Consider the following 23,325-nt stretch of genomic DNA (forward strand, 5'->3'; position numbering starts at 1 on the left):
CCTCCAAATCAGAACCTTGAAGATTGTAGCTATTCAATCTTTGGGCATCTTGCAGATATCTTGCGATGTTCCCAGGCCAATCATCTAAGTGGGCCCATGGGATCGATGGTACAGATCGCCGAGCGGTTAGTATAAGGAACGGTGCATCAGGACATTATTTCAGCTTCAAATGCATCAGAAAGATCCTATAAATTATAATAAATACTCTCAGACGAATGACCATGAACTCACGGTGTTCTTCTTTCCATTTTACAAATATACATTGTTAATCTCGGCGGGGCCCACCTGCTGGGTGGTTCTGATTCACCCACCATAGAGCGTCAACGAACCAAAGACTAATTCATTGCGCAACGAACCTTAAAACGCTCCTCCTCCATGAGGACGGAAATCAAGCTCTTTCCTTCTCTTCTCTAGTTGCAGAGAAGCAAAGCAAAATAACAGAAAAACGCTTCAAAAAATACCAATCCCGCTCTCAAAATTCGAAGATTCCAACCCCTCTTTTCTCTCCTTCCCTTTTAGGGCTTCCAAAGCAAAACCCTAATCTCTCTCTTTCTCTCTCTCACAACACTTCAGAACACCAAAGCTCTCTCTCTCTCTCTCTCTCTCTCTCTCTCTCCCATTCCGAAACGCCATTAAAGCTCCAGATACATCTGTGTTTTGTCGCTTATGGAAGGAGCGTCGTACAATCCTCGAACGGTCGAGGAGGTTTTCAAGGACTTCAAAGGCCGGAGGGCCGGCATGATCAAAGCTCTCACCTCTGGTTCGGGCATTCTCGATTGCTTCTCCAATTCCTCTATCTGTCTCCATCTCTGAATTTTGTTTTGTGTTTTGACGATTGGTTCTATTTCCGGTGTTTGCTTTTATTGCAGACGTCGAGAGTTTTTATCAGCAATGCGACCCCGGTGAGTTCTACATTTGATGAATTAGGGTTTTTACTTTTTTATTATTATTAATTTTATGGAATCTATATTGCTTGTCGATCTTCTCATGTTTGATTTTTTGTTTTAAAAGTGACTGATTTTTTTTTTTTGTTCGTTCTGTAGAGTAGCATTTGAACTTGTTTTTAACGGATGAGATGTCTGGTAATTGAATTCAGAGCAGCTCTTTTTATTTATTTATTTATTTATTTATTATTATTATTATTTTTAATCTCTTTCTTTCTTTCTCATTTTTTGTATCATTAAATTAAACATTTTCTTTAAAAATAGGTTTTCCATTTTTTAGACAGCAGCATCTATTTCCACTTGGTTTAGCAATGAATTCCATTACATATTTCAATTGCTTTTATTTCTTTCCTTTTTGGACTATTCAAATTTTTACTGTCCTTTTCTTGAAGAGAGTGAAACTGAATTTTTTTATTAAATAATAGGGAAATTTTCAATGTATATTTGTATTCTTGTTTAGAATGTTTGGGGTTAACTGGGAAAAATTTGGAAATATCGGATCTTTTGGCTCTATTATTTTTTTTCCTTTAAAAAGAAAAGAAAAAAAAAAAACTTTTGATTTTCTTGATTTCCATCTTTGTATTGTTAGCCGAGCTATCTTTAGCAATAATATTTTATTGTCGCTGTCGTTATATGAGATTTAGCATTTTAAAGTAATTATTGCTGTAGCATAAATCAAAGATTCCAAAAGCGAGTGAAGTTATTTATTCTTCTTCATTTTGTCGTGATCTTGCATGGGATGGATTTCCACTTTTAGTAGACGGAACATCCTAGGTTGTTTTTTGGTACACGAATGTTAAATTTCCGAAACTCCTCAACTGATGCAATTTTGCGATGCTCTAAGTCTTGTCGGTCTTTTTTAAAAATGATCATGGATTTAGACTAATGCATTCTTCCACTTTCAGTAGAGAGCACATCCTACCATGGTGTGCTATAAAGGCCATTATGTCAAGGTAACAATGGCAACCGCTACACGTTACGGGGTCGTAAAGGCCGTTACAGAAAAAAATGGCCTGTAAAGGCCATTACAGCCCCTGTAACGGCCCGTTACACCCCCTATAAAGGCCGTAATGGCCCATAATGGTCCATTATGGGGCTGATATATGTTCTTCATTTTATTTTTATTTTTTCAATTTAAGAAAAAGGCCATAATGGCCGTTACGAGGACCGTAACAGCCATTACAAACTGTCTCATAAAGGTAACAATGGTGGCCATTATGGTCATTGTTACCGTTATGGAATACCTTCCATCCTAGACTGTTTTTTTGGTACGCAAATGTTAAATTTCCAAGTGGTCAATATTTGACCAGCAGTCAGTGAGAGCCAAACCAAGTTGGTCAATATTACCTTTTCCACATTGATATGTTAAGCATATCAACTCCGAACATCACTTCTACTCAATGTTTCCAGTATCAATGGTATCGACCCCATACTATTGACATCACATGGGCCCGATACGAAACATGGGGAATTGTACCCCTGTATCGATGAAAATATCGTATGTATTGTTTGATATTTTTTCTGGTTATATTGCAAAATATTGCACTGCCCCTTTATTAATATTCCCTAATATTGTCGATACACGTGATAAGTATCGACGATATCAAGGCAACGCTCCCCTTCCAAAAAAAAATCTTTAAAAAAAAAAAGAGAAAAAAATCCGGAAAACTCATTCTTTTCCCTTTTTTTTAAATTTTTAAATTTTTATTTTTTTAAAGAATACCTTCTTGGCAAGATTTAGACAACTTTCTTTGAGTTGTTTAGAAAGAAGTCAAGGTTTTGGTGGAAAATTTGTGATCAAAGAGTAGAAACGGGCCAGAACCCATTTTCATAAGATTTTTGTGATTTTGTTTGTTTTTACTTAATTCTTTTGCTTTAAAGTGGTATAAATAAGTTACTAAATCATGATTATGCATGTTTTGCATGCAAAAATCATTGATTTGAAACTCCATTTTTCAAAATCGGGGAAACCAAAACATTTCGTAGAAAATTTGAAAAGCTTTTAGTTCTCGCCATTTAAATTGTAAGTAGAGTCTCAAAAGTTAGTGGACGCTACTTGTAGGCCATTCTATTGGTTAGATACTTTTTCTTGAATTTTTTTTAAAAATATTTTTAATTAAAATAAGCGAAAAATAATTGAAGCATCATTTTTTTAAATGCTGATTTATTTTTGCTTCTTTTTGGTTTGTGGAAGTATTGTTTGTGTTTTGGTTCTTGTATTATATGATTTATGAATTATGCAAACTCATTTTGGATATTTAGTGCATCACTTTTGTCAGACCGCGCATAGTTTAGGACCATATGCAATGGAAACTTATTATTCATACTTGGTTTTTCTAATGTTTTCTAAGTTTGTAATAATGTCTCTTTTAACATCTTTTGAAGTTTAATTGAAATTTTCTATAATTTTTCCAATGTTTCCCTTAGACAATGGTACATTCCTTGATACATGTGATACCAATATGTTTCCATATCCCAAGGGTGCGATACATGCATCGATACCAATACTGCAAGCACCACATCTGCCAAAGTTGGAATCTGTTAGCAATTGCATAAGAACCTTTGTAATCATAAAGAATACCTTAATTCCACCTAATGTTTTAAATATCGATGATATCAGCTGATATATCCCACGATATATTTTGTATCCCACTTATGCGATACAAAATACACATGTAGTGCCGATATATCTCACCTATTCGATATAGTAAGTATTTTCAATTTTTGATCCATGTTTTTATTGTAAATCTCATTAAACTAGTGTCAAATGGTTACAAATCCACGATTCTTCATGTTTTTCATGAAAAATTATGGATTTGGAACTTCGATTTTGAGATTTGAGGTCGATGGGTTAAGTTGCGGAAAATTGAGAAAAAACAAAATTTTCAATTTCACACAAAGCAGTTGCAATTATTGTATCCAAACACAAAATTAAACATGTATGTAATCTAATATAGTGATTCTTCTTTTGCTTTTCAATGTATTGCTTGTGTTTCCATACATGTCTTCTTACATTTATAATTTATATGAATAGACTTTGAATATACTTGCATCAGTTCAGTTGGAAAGCACATATATTACGACCCCTACAAAGGAAACCCCTATTATGTGCACTTTTTTTTGGTAATGTTTTAATTTCTAAGTGTGTGTTGATGTTTTTCAACAATCCCTGAAGTTTCATTGAAAAATTTGACCAATTTCCCAATGTTCCCATGTTTCCCAACAACAACGATACATTACGTGATCTAACTGATATATCCCATGCGATAACTGATATTTATCCGTATCCCAAGGGTGCGATACATTATGCGATAACGATATTTAAAACGTTGAATTTCCACCCATCTCTTGAACCCCCAATTGATGACATGAAGTCCAGTTGCATGAATCTTCTACTTCAAGTGCGTCTGTTGCTTTCAGATCCTCCGGTTATTATTTTCTTAAGGTCGTAAAGTGTATGGCTTCGTCTTTCAAAAAAAGGCTTTTGTTCTACTTTTTGTTGTTCCCCGGTGTCGTCAGCTTCATGCCACTGCTAGAAGTGAGAATCTGTGTAGCACAATGCATAAGAACCTTTGTATCACAATAATAAATTAATTTTACCTATCTCTTGAACTCCCCAGTTGATGATGTGAAGTCTAGTTGCGTGGATTTTCTAATTCAGGTGCCTTTCTTGCTTTTGGATCTTGTAGTTATTGGTTGCTTAAGGTCTTGAAGCATATGGCTTCTATTCTACTTTTGGTTGCTCCCTAATGTCATCAGCTTCAACTAAGATGAAATAGCTTATCAAAAATAGCTTATCATAAATGATTACTTAAAAAACCAAGAGACAGTAATAGTTGCTTTGGAGAGATAGATCCCATGGTGTTGTAGTTGATAATGACAATGGATATTAATGTTATTAACAACATTGTGGTCGAAAGTAACCAGAACCCACAAATAATGATAATACCATTGTAATGATACTATGGTTGTAAATGGCAACTTCATAAAAGAAAATATAATTGTTGGCGTAGATGAGTCGAACTCAAACATCAAAGATTGATTTACAAGTTGAATTCAAGGATTTTGAGTGTTGCTAGCCATTCAGTTTGTATCAATAGGCTAGTCATGAATAGAAGTCACCATATTGCTTCTGAAGACATTTGTACTGTGCTCACAGATAAAGAGAACTTGTGTTTGTATGGGCTTCCAAATGAAACTTGGGAAGTTAACCTGCCTGCTGAGGAGGTACCTCCTGAGCTTCCTGAGCCAGCACTCGGAATAAATTTTGCTCGGGATGGGATGCAAGAGAAGGACTGGCTATCACTAGTTGCAGTTCACAGCGATGCCTGGTCACTTGCTGTAGCATTCTACTTTGGTGCACGCTTTGGATTCGACAAACATGACAGGTGACCTCTCTCTCTCTCTCTCTCTCTCTCTCTCTCTCTCTCTCTCTCTCTCTCTCTCCCCACTCATAAGTTTTGATTGAAAATATTATACCCTTCGTATTTTTCTCGGTCCTAAAATGTATCTATATGATTTTGGGTGTGCCCTTCCAAATATTCATTGCCACCTGAGCCCTAATTTTTATTTTTATTTTTATTTTTTACTGTAAAGCATATAGAGGTCCATAAGTTCAGTTCTGCTGTTGCATCTAGCAAGGCGAGTCTTCTAGAGAGTGTATTGGTTTTCAGCTTTTGGTGAATTGGTCAATCGATCAGTGCGAGTCTATGAATTTCATAGCTCCACATTTTGTTGCCTATTTCATTTAATTCTTGGATGTGTCCTTTTTAATGCATCAGGATTACTCCACAATCTGAATGGGAAGCTATCTCATGTTTGTAAAGATCATGTATTGTATGGCATTTGTTTTCTATATGCTTGAATTAATCTAATAACATGCCTTCCCCGTGTATGGATGATGTAGTATGAAATTTTTTTGCTGGCCTTTATCATACATTCAATCATTTATTATTGCTTCTTGCATGGAAACTTTTTTTCCTGGAAAAAAAATGTGTGACATGGATGTTCTTCTTTTACTTTTGGAAAGGTAGTTCTCATCTATTTACTTGGTGGATTTCCTGTAGCCTTGGTAGAGATAAGGCCCTTGATCCGGATAGATTTCCTCTGGCCTTTTTCCAAGTTTTTTGGAGCTTCATTCATTACCCTCATTCCTAAAATCAAAGGTGTGGCTCATCTCAAGGATTTCCAGCCTATTAGCTTCTTAGGGAGTCCTTACAAGATTGTAGCCAAGGTCTTAGCATCTTGGCTTCAACCAGTTCTATCTAAAGTTGTTTCGATAGCCCAGGGTGCCTTCGTGGCTAATCAGCAAATCCTAGATTCTGCCTTGATTGCTCATGAGTGCATTGACTCAAGGAATCGTGATGGCAGAGATGGTGTTATTTGCAAGCTAGATATCGAAAATGCTTTCGATCATGTTGATTGGAATTATCTTGATTACATGTTAGGTCGTCTAAGATTTGGTTTTAAGTGGTGCAGTTGGATTAGGACTTGCATTTCCTCTGCCTTGTTAATGGCTCCCCCAAAGGCGTTTTTTATCTCTTCTGTAGGCCTTAGGCAAGGTGATAAGTTGTCTCCCTTTCTCTTTGTAATTGCTGCTAAAGGCCTCAGCAGAATGATCAAGAAAGGTGCATTGATTGGTCTTTACAGTGGCTTTAAAGTCACTAATTCAGGACCTTCTATTTCTCATATCCAGATTGCAGATGATACTTTAGTTTTTTGCGATGCATCTATGATAGCTATTGAAAACCCTATGTAAAATTGTTCGTTGTTTCGAGGCCATCTTCGGCCTTAAGGTGAATCTTTTCAAAAGTGAAATGTTGAGTATTAATCTCTCCCCTGAGGACTTCGCTCAGTTGGTTGAAGTTTTCGAGTGCAAGGCTAGTTCCTTTCCTTCCACTTATCTTGGCTTATATTTATGTATAGGAAAGCTAACCAATAACGTGTGGAAAGAAAATTATCGACTTGGAAATGTCGTTATCTCTACCTGGGGGGTCACCGTAACCCTATAAAAGCAGCCCTATCCAATCTTCCCCCTTACTTCCTCTCTCTCTCTACCGATGTGCCCCAAATCTATTCTGTCAAAATTGGAAAAGCTTAGAAGGAACTTCCTTTGGAAAGGAAATGTTAAGCCATAAATTTAATTTACTTAGATGGCCTAATGTCTGTAAGCCCCTTTGGGAGGAGGGAGCATGTATTCAGGATTTAGAAGTAGGTAAATGGATTGGTCGTTTTAGTTCGAAATTGAAGTCCCGGTGGAGAGAAATTTTGGCTAGTAAGTATGACCTTGAGGATGGGGGATGGTTCACCAAGTCCTCCCTCTACAGTGCCTCCCCAGTCTGGAATAGTGTTCGAAATATTGGTATCGAAATATTGGTATCATGTTACGTATCGCATCCTTCGAATACAGATACGTATCGGTTATCGCATAAGATATATCATTTGTATCAGGTAATTTATCTCACTTTTTAGGAAACATTGGGAAAATGATTAAATTTTTCAATGAAACCTTGGAGATTGTAAAAAAAAAAAAAAGACCTTAATACACACTTTTAAATCATAACATCTCAAAAAAGAAGTACACATAATAAGTTTCCTTTGTATAGCGTCCTAAGCTATGCGCTGTCTAACTTAACTAATGCAACTATATCCATATTGAACGCATAACATTTAGTGTGTATGTGATGATCATTTCATCAAATGCTCCTAAATACTTCGAAATTAGTCTCAATTGATAGCTAGTTGAAGGAAAAATTTGAAAATAATAATAATATTTTATTAATTTTTACTTTAAAAAATTATTTTTATTTTCTAAAAATTGACAAGGACTTAACAAATTAGTAGATCAACCCTCATACATGCTTGATTTCTTGTTTGGAGTGCAGCATTGCAAGCAATTGGGAGAAATTGGGGAAATTTTGAATTTTCCCCAAATCAGACCACCTACACTCAAATGTTGAAATTAGAGTGTACGTGATGATCATTTCATCAAATACTTATAAATACTTCAGAATTAGTCTTAATTGATAGCTAGTTGAAGGAAAGTTTCGAACAAAACATAGAGAACATGAAGAACCAATGGATATCAAAATCAAAACTCCAACTCCATGATTTTTCATGCAAAACATGAAAAACCAATGGATTTATAACCATTTGACACCAATTTAACATAATTTCAAAAAAAAAAGGATTGGAAATTGAAAATGCTCAGCGGATCGAACATGTAGGATATATCGACACTATTTGTGTGTTTCGTATTGCACATGTGGGATACAAGATATATCGTGGGATATATCGGCCGATATTGTTGATATTTAAAACATTAGTCTGGAAAGCTAACCCTTCCATTAGGCCAAGATTACTTGATCGATTTTCCATTTCTCTGAGCAATGGTGTGAATATTCAATTTTGGACAGTTATATGGGCCTTTGATAGGCCTCTTAATGCAGGGACATTTTCCCACCGAGCTCGAGTGGGGTAGCCTATGGGATGTAGGGACACACTTGAGGTGGGTGGCCCGTGTGAAGCGGAAACCATGTGAAGTGGGGCCCACGAGGGGGGTTCGACTTAGGTCCTAACCCATGCGATGTAGGGCCTGGGCTATGAGATAAAGGGATTGATTCGCCATGCTCTATCAGTTTGAGCTTTTAGAGCAAGTGGCTAGTTATCCTGCATCAAAGTGGTATCAAAGCGGGAGGTCTCGTGTTTGAGACTCCTCACTAGGAGTGATTAATGCATGGACATTTTCACACCGAGCTTGAGTGGGGTAGCTTGTGAGATGTGGGGACACACTCGGGGTGGGTGGCCCATGTGAAGCGGAACCCATGTGAAGTGGGGCCCACAAGGGAGGTTTGGCCGAGGTCCTAACCCATGCGATACGGGACTTGGGCTATGAGATAAAGGGATTGATTCACCATGCTCTATCAGTTCGAGCTTTAAAGCAAGTAGCTAGTTGTCCTACATCACCTCTTCAAGCCCTTTTTTCCCAGATTGGAAGTTTAGCTGTGAATATTTCAGCTTCCGTTGTCCTGTTTTTCTGATGTTGGGTCTGGGGTCCAGTGTCCGCTTGCAGGTGGTCTTTGTTAGAGTTGGAGTTGGAGGATTTTATCAGGTTGCCAAAGCTACTGAAGAATATATGCCCTTTCCTGAATTTGGTTGATTCTATCTTCTGCTTTCAGTCTCCTTTTGGGAAGTGCACTATCCACTCTACTCTCTATTCAAGTTTTCCAGCTCCCCTCCTGCCTCGAGTTAGCCTACCTTTCCCTCCTTCATTTGGAAGTATGGTGCCTCCCTAAAAATCGCTCCCCTTTCCTTGTTTCTGGCCAGAGCTAGGGAAGAATCCTAACTATTAACAATTTGCACTGTTGGGGTCTGATTTTGCCTAACATATGCTCTCTCTGTTAGAAGGCTGCGGAATACATCGGCCACCTCTTTATTCACTGCTCTTATGTTGGCGAGATCTAGTCTGTTATCTTTGATAGATTGCATGTCTCCTGGGCGGTGATGCCCTATGAAACCTCATGATCTCCTCTTTTTGTGGCATGGTAGTTGTGGAGGTGTGATCTCTAAGGCTTCCAGGTGCTTGCTTATCTTTGCGAATTTTTTTTATTTTTTTAATATAGTTGAGCTTGGTCTTTGTTTTATTTTTCTTCTTTTTGTTTTTGTTCCCTTTTTCTATCTTTTTTTTTTTTTGTGTCTTGTTTTGCTTTTCGCCTCTTGACACTTTTAATAAATTCTTGCATTCTTCAAAAAAGAAGAAGAAGGAAATCTATTTACTAGGTTTTCTGGTCTATTGTTTTGTTCTCCAATAATAACAATATATAACATTTTAGAAACTGTTTATAACTCTTCCAAAAGAAAAGTTCATAAAGTTAGCAGATGGCATTTAAAGCGCTTTATAAATGTGTCTTAGTCAATTCCTTTATTTATGTCAATTCTTCGCTCCTAGTAGAGCTCAACGCCAGCAAGCTTTTGTTTATTCGTTTGTCTTTTGACTGTACTATGAGGCATGGGGATGGAGAATTAGCTGGAAGTTGTTTCCTTGTTTGTGCAGGCTTTTGTCATTAATGAAATTATGAGTGTAAAAACATGCTATTGTTCCTTTTATCATGTTAAGCAGTCAAGGTGACATCTCCTTGGCTTATTTAGTAGATCTTGCATCAGATGGCGGGAAAAGAAATCTATTCTGACCGGACTTATGGATAGGAGATTATCCGCTTGCAATTGCCCTTCCATCTTTAGCCCGGGTAGCTGCACATTCGGAAGTAATGATTGATAAATATGCATCCTTAGTGGGCAGATCAGTGGTGTGGGCGCCACCATATAGAAGAAACTTAATGGACGTGGAAGCAAAGAAGTTTGCACAACTATTGGAATGACTCCAATGTCTTAGGCGGCAGCCAAGTGAGAAGGATTCAATGGTATGGTCACCAGAAAGACTAGGACGGTTTACGGTTCACTCCTTCTACAAGTTACTGTGCATTTCACCTCTGAGGGAAGATAGAGGCAGGTTATCTTTCTTATGGTGCAGAGCTCCCCCTAAAGTGGTGGCGTTCAAGTGGTTGGTAGGCAGGAATAAGATTCTTACCATTGAGAACCTTCGGAAAAGGGCAAAGATTATTCCTAATTGTTGCATTTTATGTGTATGAGAGGGGCAGAAATGGTGGACTACCTTTTTATTCATTGCCCATTCGCACAGGTGTGGGACAGATTTATTGCCTTCTTCCCTTCAGAATGGGTGATGCCAATATTGGTTGTTGACCTTTTTTCTAGCATTGCCTGGAGGCGTTATGAGGAAAAAGGAGATAAAATGGCGAAGCCTAGTAATGATGGCAGTTATATGGGCTATATGGAGAGAGAGGAACAATCGATGCTTCTGAAACAAAAGTGAATCGGAGGCAAATGTGTATAGAAAGGCCAAAATGGATGTAATAGGGTCGATTTCTGTATCAAAGGACTTTGATCCGAATGTTGGATCACTTCTAGCAGGATTGTAATTTTATTGTATTCAGAGCTTTTTGCTCTTGTTTAATAAATAAATCATCATCTTTCAAAAAAAAAAAAAACTATTTACCAAGGTACAGCTCATCATGATGATTAACCTCCAATGCACGATCATTGCAATTACCGTCTTTTAATTGAAAAAAAAAAAAAAAAAGAAGAAGAAAAAAAAAAGGAAAAGAGAAGGTAACATATGATATGATGCGGACCTGGTTATAGGTGATTTCACATGATGGATCTGTTTGGGATGATAGCTAGCATTCGTGAGGTGGATTTTCAACTCAGATCAATATCAATGGTACTGCTGAGTGCATACTAAGAAGGCAAAAAAAGGTATCAAGAGAATGAGCAGTAGTGATCGATTCTGATCATGGAAAATTTATGAAAAGAGTGGTAACTGTGGTGAGTAAATGCTCCAATGTGGATGTGCATATTTATTTTGCTGGCAAGATTTTCCATTTGGTATTTCGACCTTTTGTTCAGTACAAGTTCTTTAGGTATGACATTTGGGAAATGTGTGCATATCAAGTTCCTGTCATAGATGTATCTGTCATACTTTAGTTTGCTGCTGACAGTTGGCCTGTGATTTCACTTAATGTGTGATTGACCTTCATCTTTCAAATCAAAGTAGCATCTCACAAACAAAAGTTGAAAGAATGTTCTTAACATTAGAATTTTTTATGCTTTGAAGTTGAAAGGATGCCCAGCTTTTATGATATACCTAACATACTGACTCGCATTTTTTCGTTTTTAGTACGAAGTGTAAACCATTGGTTACAAATCTAGCGAGTATTTATCTAGTTGCCAGCGTGAAGAATGTGGTCTTGGACACATGGTGTATTGTTAAGTTCCTGGCTGCAAGCTAGAGGTGCATTCTGATTGCCCTCAAGGATCTTTTACAAAATTGAACAAAATAGGTTCTGCTGAGGTCTATATTACCCAAACACTTAAAGTGGGCATTGAACCTTTGGCTAACATTTCATTTTAAGTGTATGTGCCATACACATGATGTTTCTAGCATGTACTCTTTGCTGTGAGCAAGCAATGTGGATTAAAAAAAATAAAAAATACTAAACCTTGATTATTTCTTGAGCAAGGACAATACGGTGCATGGATAGAAAGGATGATGGTGTTGAAGAGTTAATGGAGCAAGTTTAATCCAATGAATCAGGCTATTAGAAAAAAAAAAAAAAACTATGAATCAGAACTTTTTCCCTTCTGTTTGTTGTTTCTTAACCATGAGTTGTAGAGGTGGTTTGTGAATGTTCTATCTAAACTCTCGTTGTTTTTCTTTCTGTGCTGTGAGTTCGACTTTGCTTTTGTTAGTCAGGTGCCATTTCTCGTTGAGAAGAAGATTATGCAGAGTTTGTAGTAGCAATTCCTATGCTTTACCACTTCAGAGAAAGAGGTAAAAGTTCAGTATTAGGAGTAATGGTTTGTAAGTTATAACGATTCATAGAAACGAGTTCAGAGTTAAAACAAGGAGTTATTGGTGAGCATGTCAAATAAGGGGTTCCTCTCTTTGGTGATGCAGGATATGAAATTTAAATTTGATATGCAAGATTTCAGGCTTAGATCACACTAATTCAAAAACAATAACATAAAAATTCCACGTGCCACACAAAAGTCCAAACCATTCAATTAAAGGGGAATCTATGTGGGTCCAGGCCTACACAGGCTAAAACTGGACCAATAAAAATTATAAACCAAACGATGCAAAGGGAAATAGAAATCAACCATACATGCATAACAAACAGTCCTTAATCCAAGGGATTCCCCAATCTCAATTCAAGGAACCCCAGGGTGAAAAAATGGGCAAATAAATTAGGGCTAATACAAACTAAGGCTAGGATTTAGGAAATATGATTGAAAAGATGAAAACCAGAGGACAACCTGACCTGGAGAAAGCTCCTGCGTGCAGATGGTGGCCCGAGGCTGACGCACGTGCGCGGGTGGGCTGGCCGCACGTGTGATGGAAGCCCGCCTCCCCAAAGTGACACATGGGCCTTGGTCGGCCAGGGGAGACGTCCAATCCCTCCAAGTTTGACAACGATCCGACGTAAGGTCGAGGCGTAGTACTCCGCCGAAGTTTCAGTCCTCCTCCAGGTTTAGATTCTAGAAACTGACTGTAGGGGGATGCATAGCTGCAAAAGCTGGGAAATTCAAAGTAATAATGATGATAGAATATGAGAGATGCGGATAGAAGATGGTAGGGGCAGATGGGGATAAATATGGCTTCGCACTACGGTAGTTAGCCCTTTGAAAAAGGAGGGCTTCACACCCACTTTTGAATTCTTCCACAACTCACTAAGAGAGCAAAAAAATAAAGCAGGAATTTCATTAAGCTTCAATGAATGAAAAGAACTACAAGGGGTGCCTGTTTATAAGGAAAACCCTATACCCCAAAAATTCGCACCATGTGCGCAACTTATTACTTGGCGATGAAGTAAACTAAAATAAAAATCAAACAAAGAAATCTAAAGCGTTCGCGATGTTCTAAATAATAACAATAAGCAAAACCTAAAATATGAAATGAATCCGACGAGTGAGTCACGATCATGAGATCCCATGATGGACTTTTCTTGACTATCGGGCCCACCCTTTTGAACCAAAACTTCGTCTTTTAGGTAGGAGGCCCTCCCTGGACGTCGTCATCGAGCCAGATCGATGGTGGGGCCCTCCTTCTGCGTATGTACGCGCGAAAGGGGGTGGCGTGCGAGTGCGCGTAGGCGGCATGCGCACGATGTCCCCATCATCTTTGGCAAAGGGAAGATTTCGCCACTGGCGAAATAAAACTCTTGAACCGCTCCAGGATGTCAGAATCAAGTCTCTGAAGCTCCTCCTCAATGAGCCACGTGCTGTTTGAAGCTGGGCGTGACTTCCATTTAACTAGGTATGTCTGAAACCCGCCGTCCGACGTTGAAACTATCTTATAAACCAGGATATTCTCTATTTCCTCTCTGGGTGTGTGAATGCTAGGTGTGGGAGGCAGAGGTTGGGATGAAAGGTCGGGAAGAGGCCATGGATCAAGGGGTAAATCTGGGGAATGAGGATGGGTTTGCGAAGGGCCGGATAAAGTATCAGTGGGTCCCTGAAAAATAATTAGATCCTCCACGTTGAATGTGGAACTAATTCCCATGGAAGGTGGAAGATCTACCTCGTACGCATTAAGACCGTTTCGCTTTATAATTTTGAAGGGCCCAGCACTACGCGCGTGTAACTTACGAACGGCCCCTGGAGGGTACTGCTCGGGCCTGATGCGGACCATCACAGAGTCTCCAATATTGAACTCTTTGAAACGTCTATGTTGGTTTGCAGAAAATTTGTAATGTTCATTACTAGTAGTGATCTTTCGCCTGATTTCTTGATGCAATTAATGTATGTGACGCGCAAAAGACTGCAGACTAATGGCATATGGGACAATGACATGGGGATAAGATCAATAGGCTTCGTAGGTTTGTAATTAGTAACGACTTCAAAAGGACTTAGACCTGTGGACCTATTTACAGAACTATTGTATGCAAACTCGGCTATGGGTAGTACGGTGTCTTATGTTCTGGTATGCTCCCCCATGCTCCCCCACTAAACATCGAAGTAAACTCCCTAGGCTCCTATTAACCACCTTAGTTTGGTCATCGGTCTGAGAGGGGTAGGCAGAAGAAAATTGGAACCTAGTATTCATCATGTGCCATAGTGTCTTCCAAAAGTAGCTCATAAATCGCACGTCCCAGTTAGATACTATGGTTTTTGGTAGCCCATGCAGTTTGACGACCTCACTAAAGAACAGCTTGGCAACATGAGATGCATCGGAGGTCTTAGAAAAAAGAATGAAGTGGGCCATTTTAGAGAAACGGTCCATGACAACAAATATGGAATCATGGTTCCGAATAGTCTTGGGAAGTCCAAGCACAAAGTCCATACTGATGTCCTGCCAAGGGATGAATGGGACTGGCAAAGGTGTATATAATCCTATATTCTGTTTCCTCTGCTTTGCCAGTTGACAAGTACGACATTGCCCTATAATTTTGGCCATGCCCCGCTTGAGGCTTGGTCAATGAAATCTATCCTCCACTAAGGCAATGGTCTTGTCACGACCGAAATGACCCGCAACCCCTCTTGAATGTAACTCCTAGATAAAAAAATCGCGAAGGGAGGTATGTGGTATGCACAAGCGGTCACTCTTAAACAAATATCTGTCCAAAATCAAATACACACTGTTAGCTCCTGACGGACTCTCTAATAAGGATGTATGTACAACCATAAAATCTGAACACTCAGAATACTCTTCTTTGATGCGCTCAAGGCCCGTAACTTCAACGCTCATGGAGTTGAGTAATGCAACTCGACGACTCAGCGCATCGACAAGCTTATTTTCTACACTGGCCTTGTGCTTTAGCACAAAAGTGTACTCTTGAAGGAATTGAACTCACTTGGCGTGCCTGGGGCTTAATTTCTCATGAGAGTTCAAGTATCTCAAGGCCTCGTGATCTGAGAACAAGACGAATTCTTGCGGTAACAGGTAATGACGCCAATGGAGTAGTGATTGCACCATCGCGTAGAATTCCTTGTCATAGGTGGAATACCTTTGTTTCGCCTCATTCAGTTTCTCACTAAAAAAGGCGACAGGGTGCCCTTCCTGGCTAAGTACTCCTATGTCTACTCCTGACGCGTCACATGCGGCTTCAAAAGCTTTTGAAAAATCTGAAAATCGCGTGACTGGAACTTCGGTTATCTTGACCTTTATCTCCTCGAAGGCCTTCGAGGCGGCCTTTGTCCATTGAAACTCTCCCTTTTTTATCCAGTCCGTGATGGGAGCCACAATGGAACTGAAGTCGCGAATAAACCACCTATAAAAGGTGACTAAGCCATGAAAGTTGCGCACCTCATGAATATTGCAAGGTTCAAGCCAATTAACGATGGCCTTGACCTTCTTGGGATCCGTCGATACGCCCTCAGCTGACACAATAAAACCTAAAAAGATCACACCGCTAGACAAGAACGCGCACTTCTTTAGGTTGGCATATAACTTCTCAACCCTAAGGATCCCACAAACTTGCCTTAAATGGTTGAGATGTTGATCCTTGGTCATGCTATAAATCAAGATATCATCAAAGTATACGACCAGGAACTTCCCTATGAAGGGCCTCAACACTTGGGTCATCACACGCATGAAAGTGCTTGGGGCGTTAGTTAACCTAAAAGGCATAACTAGCCACTCATATAGCCCATCCTTCGTCTTGAAGGCCGTCTTTCACTCATCACCAAGGCGTATACGGATTTGGTGATACCCACTTTTGAGGTCAATATTTGAGAAGATAATAGCATTGGCCATCATATCTAGCATGTCATCAAGACGCGGTATGGGAAACCAATACTTGACTGTGATTTTGTTGATGACCCTACTATCAATGCACATCCTCCATGTGTCATCCTTCTTAGGTGTAAGAAGGACGGGCACGGTACACGGACTCATGCTCTCTCGAATGAAACCCTTCTCTAGGAGTTCGTCAATCTGGCTCTTCAACTCAGCCTGCTCCTTTGGGTTCATTCTGTAATGCGGGAGGTTTGGTAGAGTCGCCCCAGGGATTAAATCAATGGCATGCTGTATATCTCTCATAGGGGGAAGCTCATTCGGTAGATCATCAGGAAAGACATCACGAAATTCATGTACTACCTGAATGGCCTCAGTGGGTAACTCTACGCTAGTCTCTGGTACACACTCCCTGGCCACAAGGGCGTATATCATCGAGTCCGCCTCCGTCTCTCGCTCAAAGTCTTTGGCATTTAAAATATGGAACGGTTTGGACTTGGACTTGGACTCCTTCACTTCTTTTGGGCCGCTCACACCACTCTGTGTGGTGAACTCTTTTGCAGTTGTATTCTTGGGTGGCAGAGGATTTAGCTTGACCTTCTTGCCCTCAAACTAGAATGTACACACATTTGAGCGACCAAATATGGTAACATCCCTGTCATAGAGCCACGACTTACCCAGAATGATATGACCCACATCCATAGGAACAACATCACACCAAATTGTGTCTTTAAATAATCCAAACTGAGTAGGGACAAGACAGCGGTGCGAGACTAGAATGGATGTTTCATCAACCCAGGAGACTCTATAGGGCTAAGGATAGGCTTCCAGCTTCAAGCCCAAGCTACTCACAGTGCTAGTCGATGCCACATTGGCACAACTACCACTATTCACGATCATCTTACAACTATTTTCCCCACATTTTGCATAAGTATAGAAGATCGTATTGCGGCGCCAGTCATCAGTGTTCTTGGCTTGAGTCAGGGCGCAACGCACAATTGCGAGGGTCACAGACTCTTGTGTTCCCTCTTCCTTATCACTAGGGGTTTTGATTGACTCATATTTCTCCTCACTATCACTCTCTGGGGGCACTACTTCTACTTGTCCATCAATAAGGAGTACTTTGGTGTCCTCTCTCGTGCCGCACTGGTGAGCAAAATGACCAAACCTCTGACACCTAAAACACCTAGTGGCTCCGCTTCTACGTGAACTAGACTCGACAATCTCTTTACCCTTATCATCCTTGGGTCTGGGCTTAACATTAGGGGAATGTTTGTTTTAGAATCCTGTGTTAGGTCTAGCCCCAGAGGGGTTGGCCTTAATACCGGATTCGTGAAAGTCAATCCGCCTTCCCACAGATGCTTTAAGGTATTGCTCGACATCTAACACTACTTAGTACAATTGTTCAATAGTGTCTATCTCTTTGGCGAGCAATTCTCTCCTGATGTCAGGACAGAGGCCTGTTTTAAAACGAGCAAGGGTAAGTACTAGGTCATCAACCTCACAGCGGGTCGAGTACTCTTCAAACTTCTCGATATAGTCCGCAACACTCATGGAACCCTGTCGAAGAGACTGCCACTCCTCAATCAATCGTAAGCGATAAGAGAAAGGGAGGTACTTTTCTTTAAGTGTTTCTTTCATCTCTACCCAATGAACTATTGAGAGTTCCCTCGCTCTTTCTTTCTTTTACTCAACCGTCGCCCAAAACCTCTTTACTTAACCCACAAGCTTCATCTTGGTGAATCGGACTTATCGAGCATCTGACATATCATACCACTCAAAATAGTGGTCCATATCCGCCAGCCAATCTAGAAAGGCTTTAGGGTCCAAGTGGCCATCAAATGTAGGGGCATCTATCCTAACTCCCTTGAGGAGTTGTGCATCTGGGTCATATTGATCATGATGTCCCTCACAGAGGGGTGCACAGGTACGCGCCCATGACCAGCTCCTTGGCTGCCTCCATTCCTTGGTCTAAACTCCTGACCAACTGCCTGAGATTGGGCATCCTTCCCAGTGGTGGGGTTTGCCCTGAAGGAGACCTCTATTTATTCAAGGTGTTTATCTATGCGTTGTTCCAAGTGCTTATTCAAGGACTCAACCTGCTGGCCTAACTTGGCCACTGTTTCTTGCAGTTACTCTATGTTTAGTGTGGGGTGCAAACCGAAACCACGACCCGTACATATGGGCATACACTGACTTACTCAACTTAAGGACCTGCTACGGCAAGTATATGCGTCTAAAACTAAATGACCCTACGAGACTCTATATGAAGGAGACTACACACCGTTACTAAAATTCAGCTACATATATCAGGGACTACGGTTTTCTAGCAGCTATATATGATGGACTGGGTGCATGAAGGACTCAAACAAACTAAACCCTAAATATGTGGTGAATTCCCCTACAAGAACCTGATGCAGGACATGGAAAATTTAAATATGATATGCAAGATTTCAGGCTTAGATCACACCAATTCAGAAACAATCACACAAATTCCACATCCCACATGAAAATCCAAACATTCAATTAAAGGGGAATCTATGCGGGTCCAAGCCGACACAGGCTAGGACTGGACCAATAAAAATTAAAAACCAAACAATGTCAAAGGGAAATAAAATCAACTACTCATGCATAAAAATCAGTCCCTAATCCAAAGGATTCCCTAATTTCAATTCAAGGAACCCTAAGGTGATAAAAAGGGGCAAATCAATTGGGGATCATGTAATCTAGGATTAGGATTCATGAAAAAACGGCTATGAGAGGATAAAAACCTGAGCGAAAAGATGATCCCGCGTGTGGACAAGAACAATGGCCCAGATGGACGTGCATGTGATCCCGGCCGCACGTGTGTGGGGCCCACTATTCAGAAAAAGGCCACCTTGGCCCTGGTCGGCCAGGGATGGACTCCAAAATCCCCAAATCTCAGCTTGATCCGATGTACGGTTTGTGCGTGGTGCTCCGCCGAAGTTTCAGCTCGTCTGCGGGCCGAAATCTGGAAACCTGCTGTAATGAAGAAATCTGATGCAACAAAAGGACAAATTCGAAGTACGGATGGTGAGGGAAGATGGAAAAAAAGGTGATGGAAGGTGGGGGTGAATGAGGATCGATGTGGCTTCGCACCACGGTAGTTAGCCCTTCAAAAAGTGAGGGCTTCGCACCCACTTTTGAATTCTTCCACAACTCACGAAGAGAGCAAAAAAATAAAGCAGGAATTTTTTTATTAACTTCAATGAATGAAAAGAACTACAAGGGGTGCATATTTATAGGGAGAACCCTATACCCAAAAACTCGCACCATATGCGACACCTATTACTTGGCGATGAAGTAAACTAAAATAAAAACTAAATAAGGAAATCTAAAGCGTTCACGATGTTCTAAATAATAACAATAAGCAAAACCTAAAATATAAAACCAATCCGACGAGTGGGCCACGATCATAAGATCCCATGGTGGGCTTTTCTTGACTATCGGGCCACTTTTCTAAACCAAAACTTGACTTCTAGCTAGGAGGCCCTCCCTAGACGTCGTCATCGAGCCATATCGATGGTGGGTCCTCCTCCTACGTACGTACGTGCGGTGGGGGGGCGGCGTGAGTGTTCGTGTGCGCGTGATGTCCCCATCAATTCTCCCCAGCTGCAAAGATTTCGCCACTGGCGAAATAAAACTCCTGAACCGCTCCAGGATGTCAGGATCAAGTCTCTGAAGCTCCTCCTCAGTGAGCCACGTGCTGTCTGAAGCTGGGCGTAACTTCCATTTAACCACGTACTTCTGAAACCCGCCGTCCGACGTTGAAACTATCTGATGGTCTAGGATATCCTCTATTTCCTTTTTGGGTGTGTGAAGGTTAGGTATGGGAAATAAAGGCTGGAAAAATGAGTCGGGAAGGATAGGTATGGGAGGTAGAGGCTGGGAAGATGGGTCGGGACGGGTAGGTATGGGAGGTAGAGGCTGGGAACATGGGTCGGGACGGGTAGGTATAGGACGTAGAGGCTGGAAAAATGGGTTGGGAAGGGTAGATATGGAAAGTAGAGGCTGGGAAAATGGGTCGGGAAGGGTAGGTATGGGAGGTAGAGGCTGGGAAGAAAGGTTAGGAAAAGTAGATATGGGAGGTAGAGGCTGGGAAAATGGGTTGGGAAGGGGCCATGGTTCAAGGGATAAATATGGAGAATTAGGATGGGTGGGCGAAGGGCCGGACAAATTATCAGTGGTCCCCTGAAAAGTAACTAAATCCTCCATATCGGATGTGAAACTAATTCCCATGGAAGGTGGAAGATCTACCTCATACACATTGAGACCGTTTCGTTTTATAATTTTGATGGGTCCAGCGCTACACGCGTGTAACTTACGAACGGCCCTCGAAGGATACCGCTTGGGCCTGATGCAGACCATCACAGTCCCTAATATTGAATCCTTTGAAACATTTATTTTGGTCTTTAGAAAATGTGCAATGTTCATTATTAGTCATAATCTTCTGCCTGATTTCTTGATGCCATGAATGAATATGATACGCAAAAGACTCTGCAGACTCTGACGGCCTATGGGACAGTGACATAGGGACAAGATCAATAAGTTTCCTAGGTTTATAATCAGTAACGACTTCATGAGGACTTAGACCTGTGGACCTATCGACAAAATTATTCAACGTAAACTCAGTTGTAGGTATTACGGTGTCCCATGTTCTGGTGTGCTCTATATCTCTCCTAGGGGACTCATCCGGTAGATCATCAGGGCAAACATCACGAAACTCATCCACTACCAGAATGACCTCAGTGGGTAACTCTACACTAACATCTGGTGCACTCTCTCCAGTCACAAGGTTGCACATGTTGTACCCCTCAAAATAGTGGTCTTGATGTCCCTCATGGGGTGGGTACATGGGTGTACACCCATAACTGATTCCTTGGTCAACTTCATTCATTGGTCTATCCTTTAGGCCACCTACTTGAGATTGGACATCTACCCCAATGGTGGGGTTTGTCCTAGCGATGGTCTTTAGTCGGGTAATGCGTACATCAAGCTGTTCACAGCATTGGTTCATTTCCAAGTGCTTAATCATAGACTCCAACGTCTGAGATATCTTGTTTAGTGACTCGTGCAATTGTTCCATGTTTAGTGTAGGGTGCCAACCAAAATTCAACAATATAGTTGTCAAAATATAAGATTTTTATTATTATTTTTATTTTTTATTATTATTTTTTTTTAAGGAACAACCTAGTTTCAAAAAAACGAAAAAGGAAAGTCTCTAAGAAAAAGAAATTAGGAAAGTTTCTAAAAAAAAATAATTCTAAAAAGACAAATTAGGAAAGTTTCTAAAGAAAAACAACTTAGTTTCTAAAAACGAAAAAGGAAAGTTTCTAAAAACAAATTAGGAAAGTTTCTAAAGAAACAAATTAGGAAAGCTTCTAAAAAAAACAAATTAGAAAAGTTTCTAAAAAAAAAAACAACCTAGTTTCTAAAAAAAGAAACAGGAAAGTTTCTAAAAATAGAAAGTAAGTTAGTTTCTAAAAAGAAAAAGGAAAGGAAATTTGTTTCTAAAAAAAAAAAATAAATAAATAAATAAATAAGAAAAAAGGAAAGTTTTTAAACCTAGAAATAGAAAGCTAAGTTAATTTCTAAAATAATTCAAATAAGGGTATAACAAAAAATTTCAGCAGCTTATGTTAGGGTTTATGGACCTCTAAACAACCATATATGATGAGTATTGATGCGTAATGGACATAAACAACCAAACCCTAAACATGTAATGAATTTCCCTACAAGAATCCTAGGCTTTGATACCAAATTTGATGCAGGACATGGAAAATTTAAATATGATATGCAAGATTTCAGGCTTAGATCACACCAATTCAGAAACAATCACACAAATTCCACATCCCACATGAAAATCCAAACATTCAATTAAAGGGGAATCTATGCGGGTCCAAGCCGACACAGGCTAGGATTGGACCAATAAAAATTATAAACCAAACGATGTCAAAGGGAAATAAAATCAACTACTCATGCATAAAAATTAGTCCCTAATCCAAAGGATTCCCTAATTTCAATTCAAGGAACCCTAAGGTGATAAAAAGGGGCAAATCAATTGGGAATCATGTAATCTAGGATTAGGATTCATGAAAAAACGGCTATGAGAGGATAAAAACCTGAGCGAAAAGATGATCCCGCGTGTGGACAAGAACAATGGCCCAGATGGACGTGCATGTGATCCCGGCCGCACGTGTGTGGGGCCCACTATTCAGAAAAAGGCCACCTTGGCCCTGGTCGGCCAGGAATGGACTCCAAAACTCCCAAATCTCAGCTCGATCCGATGTACGGTTTGTGCGTGGTGCTCCGCCGAAGTTTCAGCTCGCCTGCAGGCCGAAATCTGGAAACCTGCTGTAATGAAGAAATCTAATGCAACAAAAGGACAAATTCGAAGTACGGATGGTGAGGGAAGATGGAAAAAAAGGTGATGGAAGGTGGGGGTGAATGAGGATCGATGTGGCTTCGCACCACGGTAGTTAGCCCTTCGAAAAGGGAGGGCTTCGCACCCACTTATGAATTCTTCCACAACTCACGAAGAGAGCAGAAAAATAAAGCAGGAATTTTTTTATTAACTTCAATGAATGAAAAGAACTACAAGGGGTGCCTATTTATAGGGAGAACCCTATACCCAAAAACTCGCACCATGTGCAACACCTATTACTTGGCGATGAAGTAAACTAAAATAAAAACTAAATAAGGAAATCTAAAGCGTTCACGATGTTCTAAATAATAACAATAAGCAAAACCTAAAATATAAAACCAATCCGACGAGTGGGCCACGATCATGAGATCCCATGGTGGGCTTTTCTTGACTATTGGGCCACTTTTCTAAACCAAAACTTGACTTCTAGCTAGGAGACCCTCTCTGGACGTCGTCATTGAGCCAGATCAATGGTGGGGTCCTTCTTCTACGTACGTACGTGCGGTGGGGGGGCGACGTGAGTGTGCGTGTGCGCGTGATGTCCCCATCAGAACCCTAGGCTCTGATACCAAATTTGATGCAGGACATGAAATTTAAATATGATATGCAAGATTTCAGGCTTATAT

At 40.2% G+C, this 23,325-nt stretch overlaps 1 protein-coding gene and 1 long non-coding RNA gene across 3 annotated transcripts in view; both read left to right on the top strand.

Moving 5' to 3' along the window:
• Positions 1 to 286: 286 nt before the first annotated feature.
• LOC131236648 (PHD finger protein ALFIN-LIKE 4-like) overlaps positions 287 to 23,325 on the top strand; it is a 31,929-nt gene continuing 8,890 nt past the window's right edge. Inside the window, exons 1-3 of one of the 2 annotated variants that reach the window (XM_058233964.1) lie at positions 287 to 760; positions 870 to 902; positions 5,104 to 5,332. In XM_058233964.1, coding sequence (XP_058089947.1) covers positions 667 to 760; positions 870 to 902; positions 5,104 to 5,332 — 356 coding nt within the window. In that variant the 5' untranslated portion in view covers positions 287 to 666. The remainder of the gene's footprint in view (positions 761 to 869; positions 903 to 5,103; positions 5,333 to 23,325) is intronic. The other variant, XM_058233963.1, reaches the window with a different exon arrangement.
• On the top strand, positions 7,474 to 12,470 carry LOC131236650 (uncharacterized). Its single transcript, XR_009166820.1, has 2 exons — positions 7,474 to 11,071; positions 11,127 to 12,470. It is a non-coding gene; the product is annotated as an uncharacterized LOC131236650 (long non-coding RNA).

The sequence above is a fragment of the Magnolia sinica genome, chromosome 2 (assembly GCF_029962835.1).
Source record: "Magnolia sinica isolate HGM2019 chromosome 2, MsV1, whole genome shotgun sequence".
Classification (NCBI taxonomy): Eukaryota; Viridiplantae; Streptophyta; class Magnoliopsida; order Magnoliales; family Magnoliaceae; genus Magnolia; species Magnolia sinica.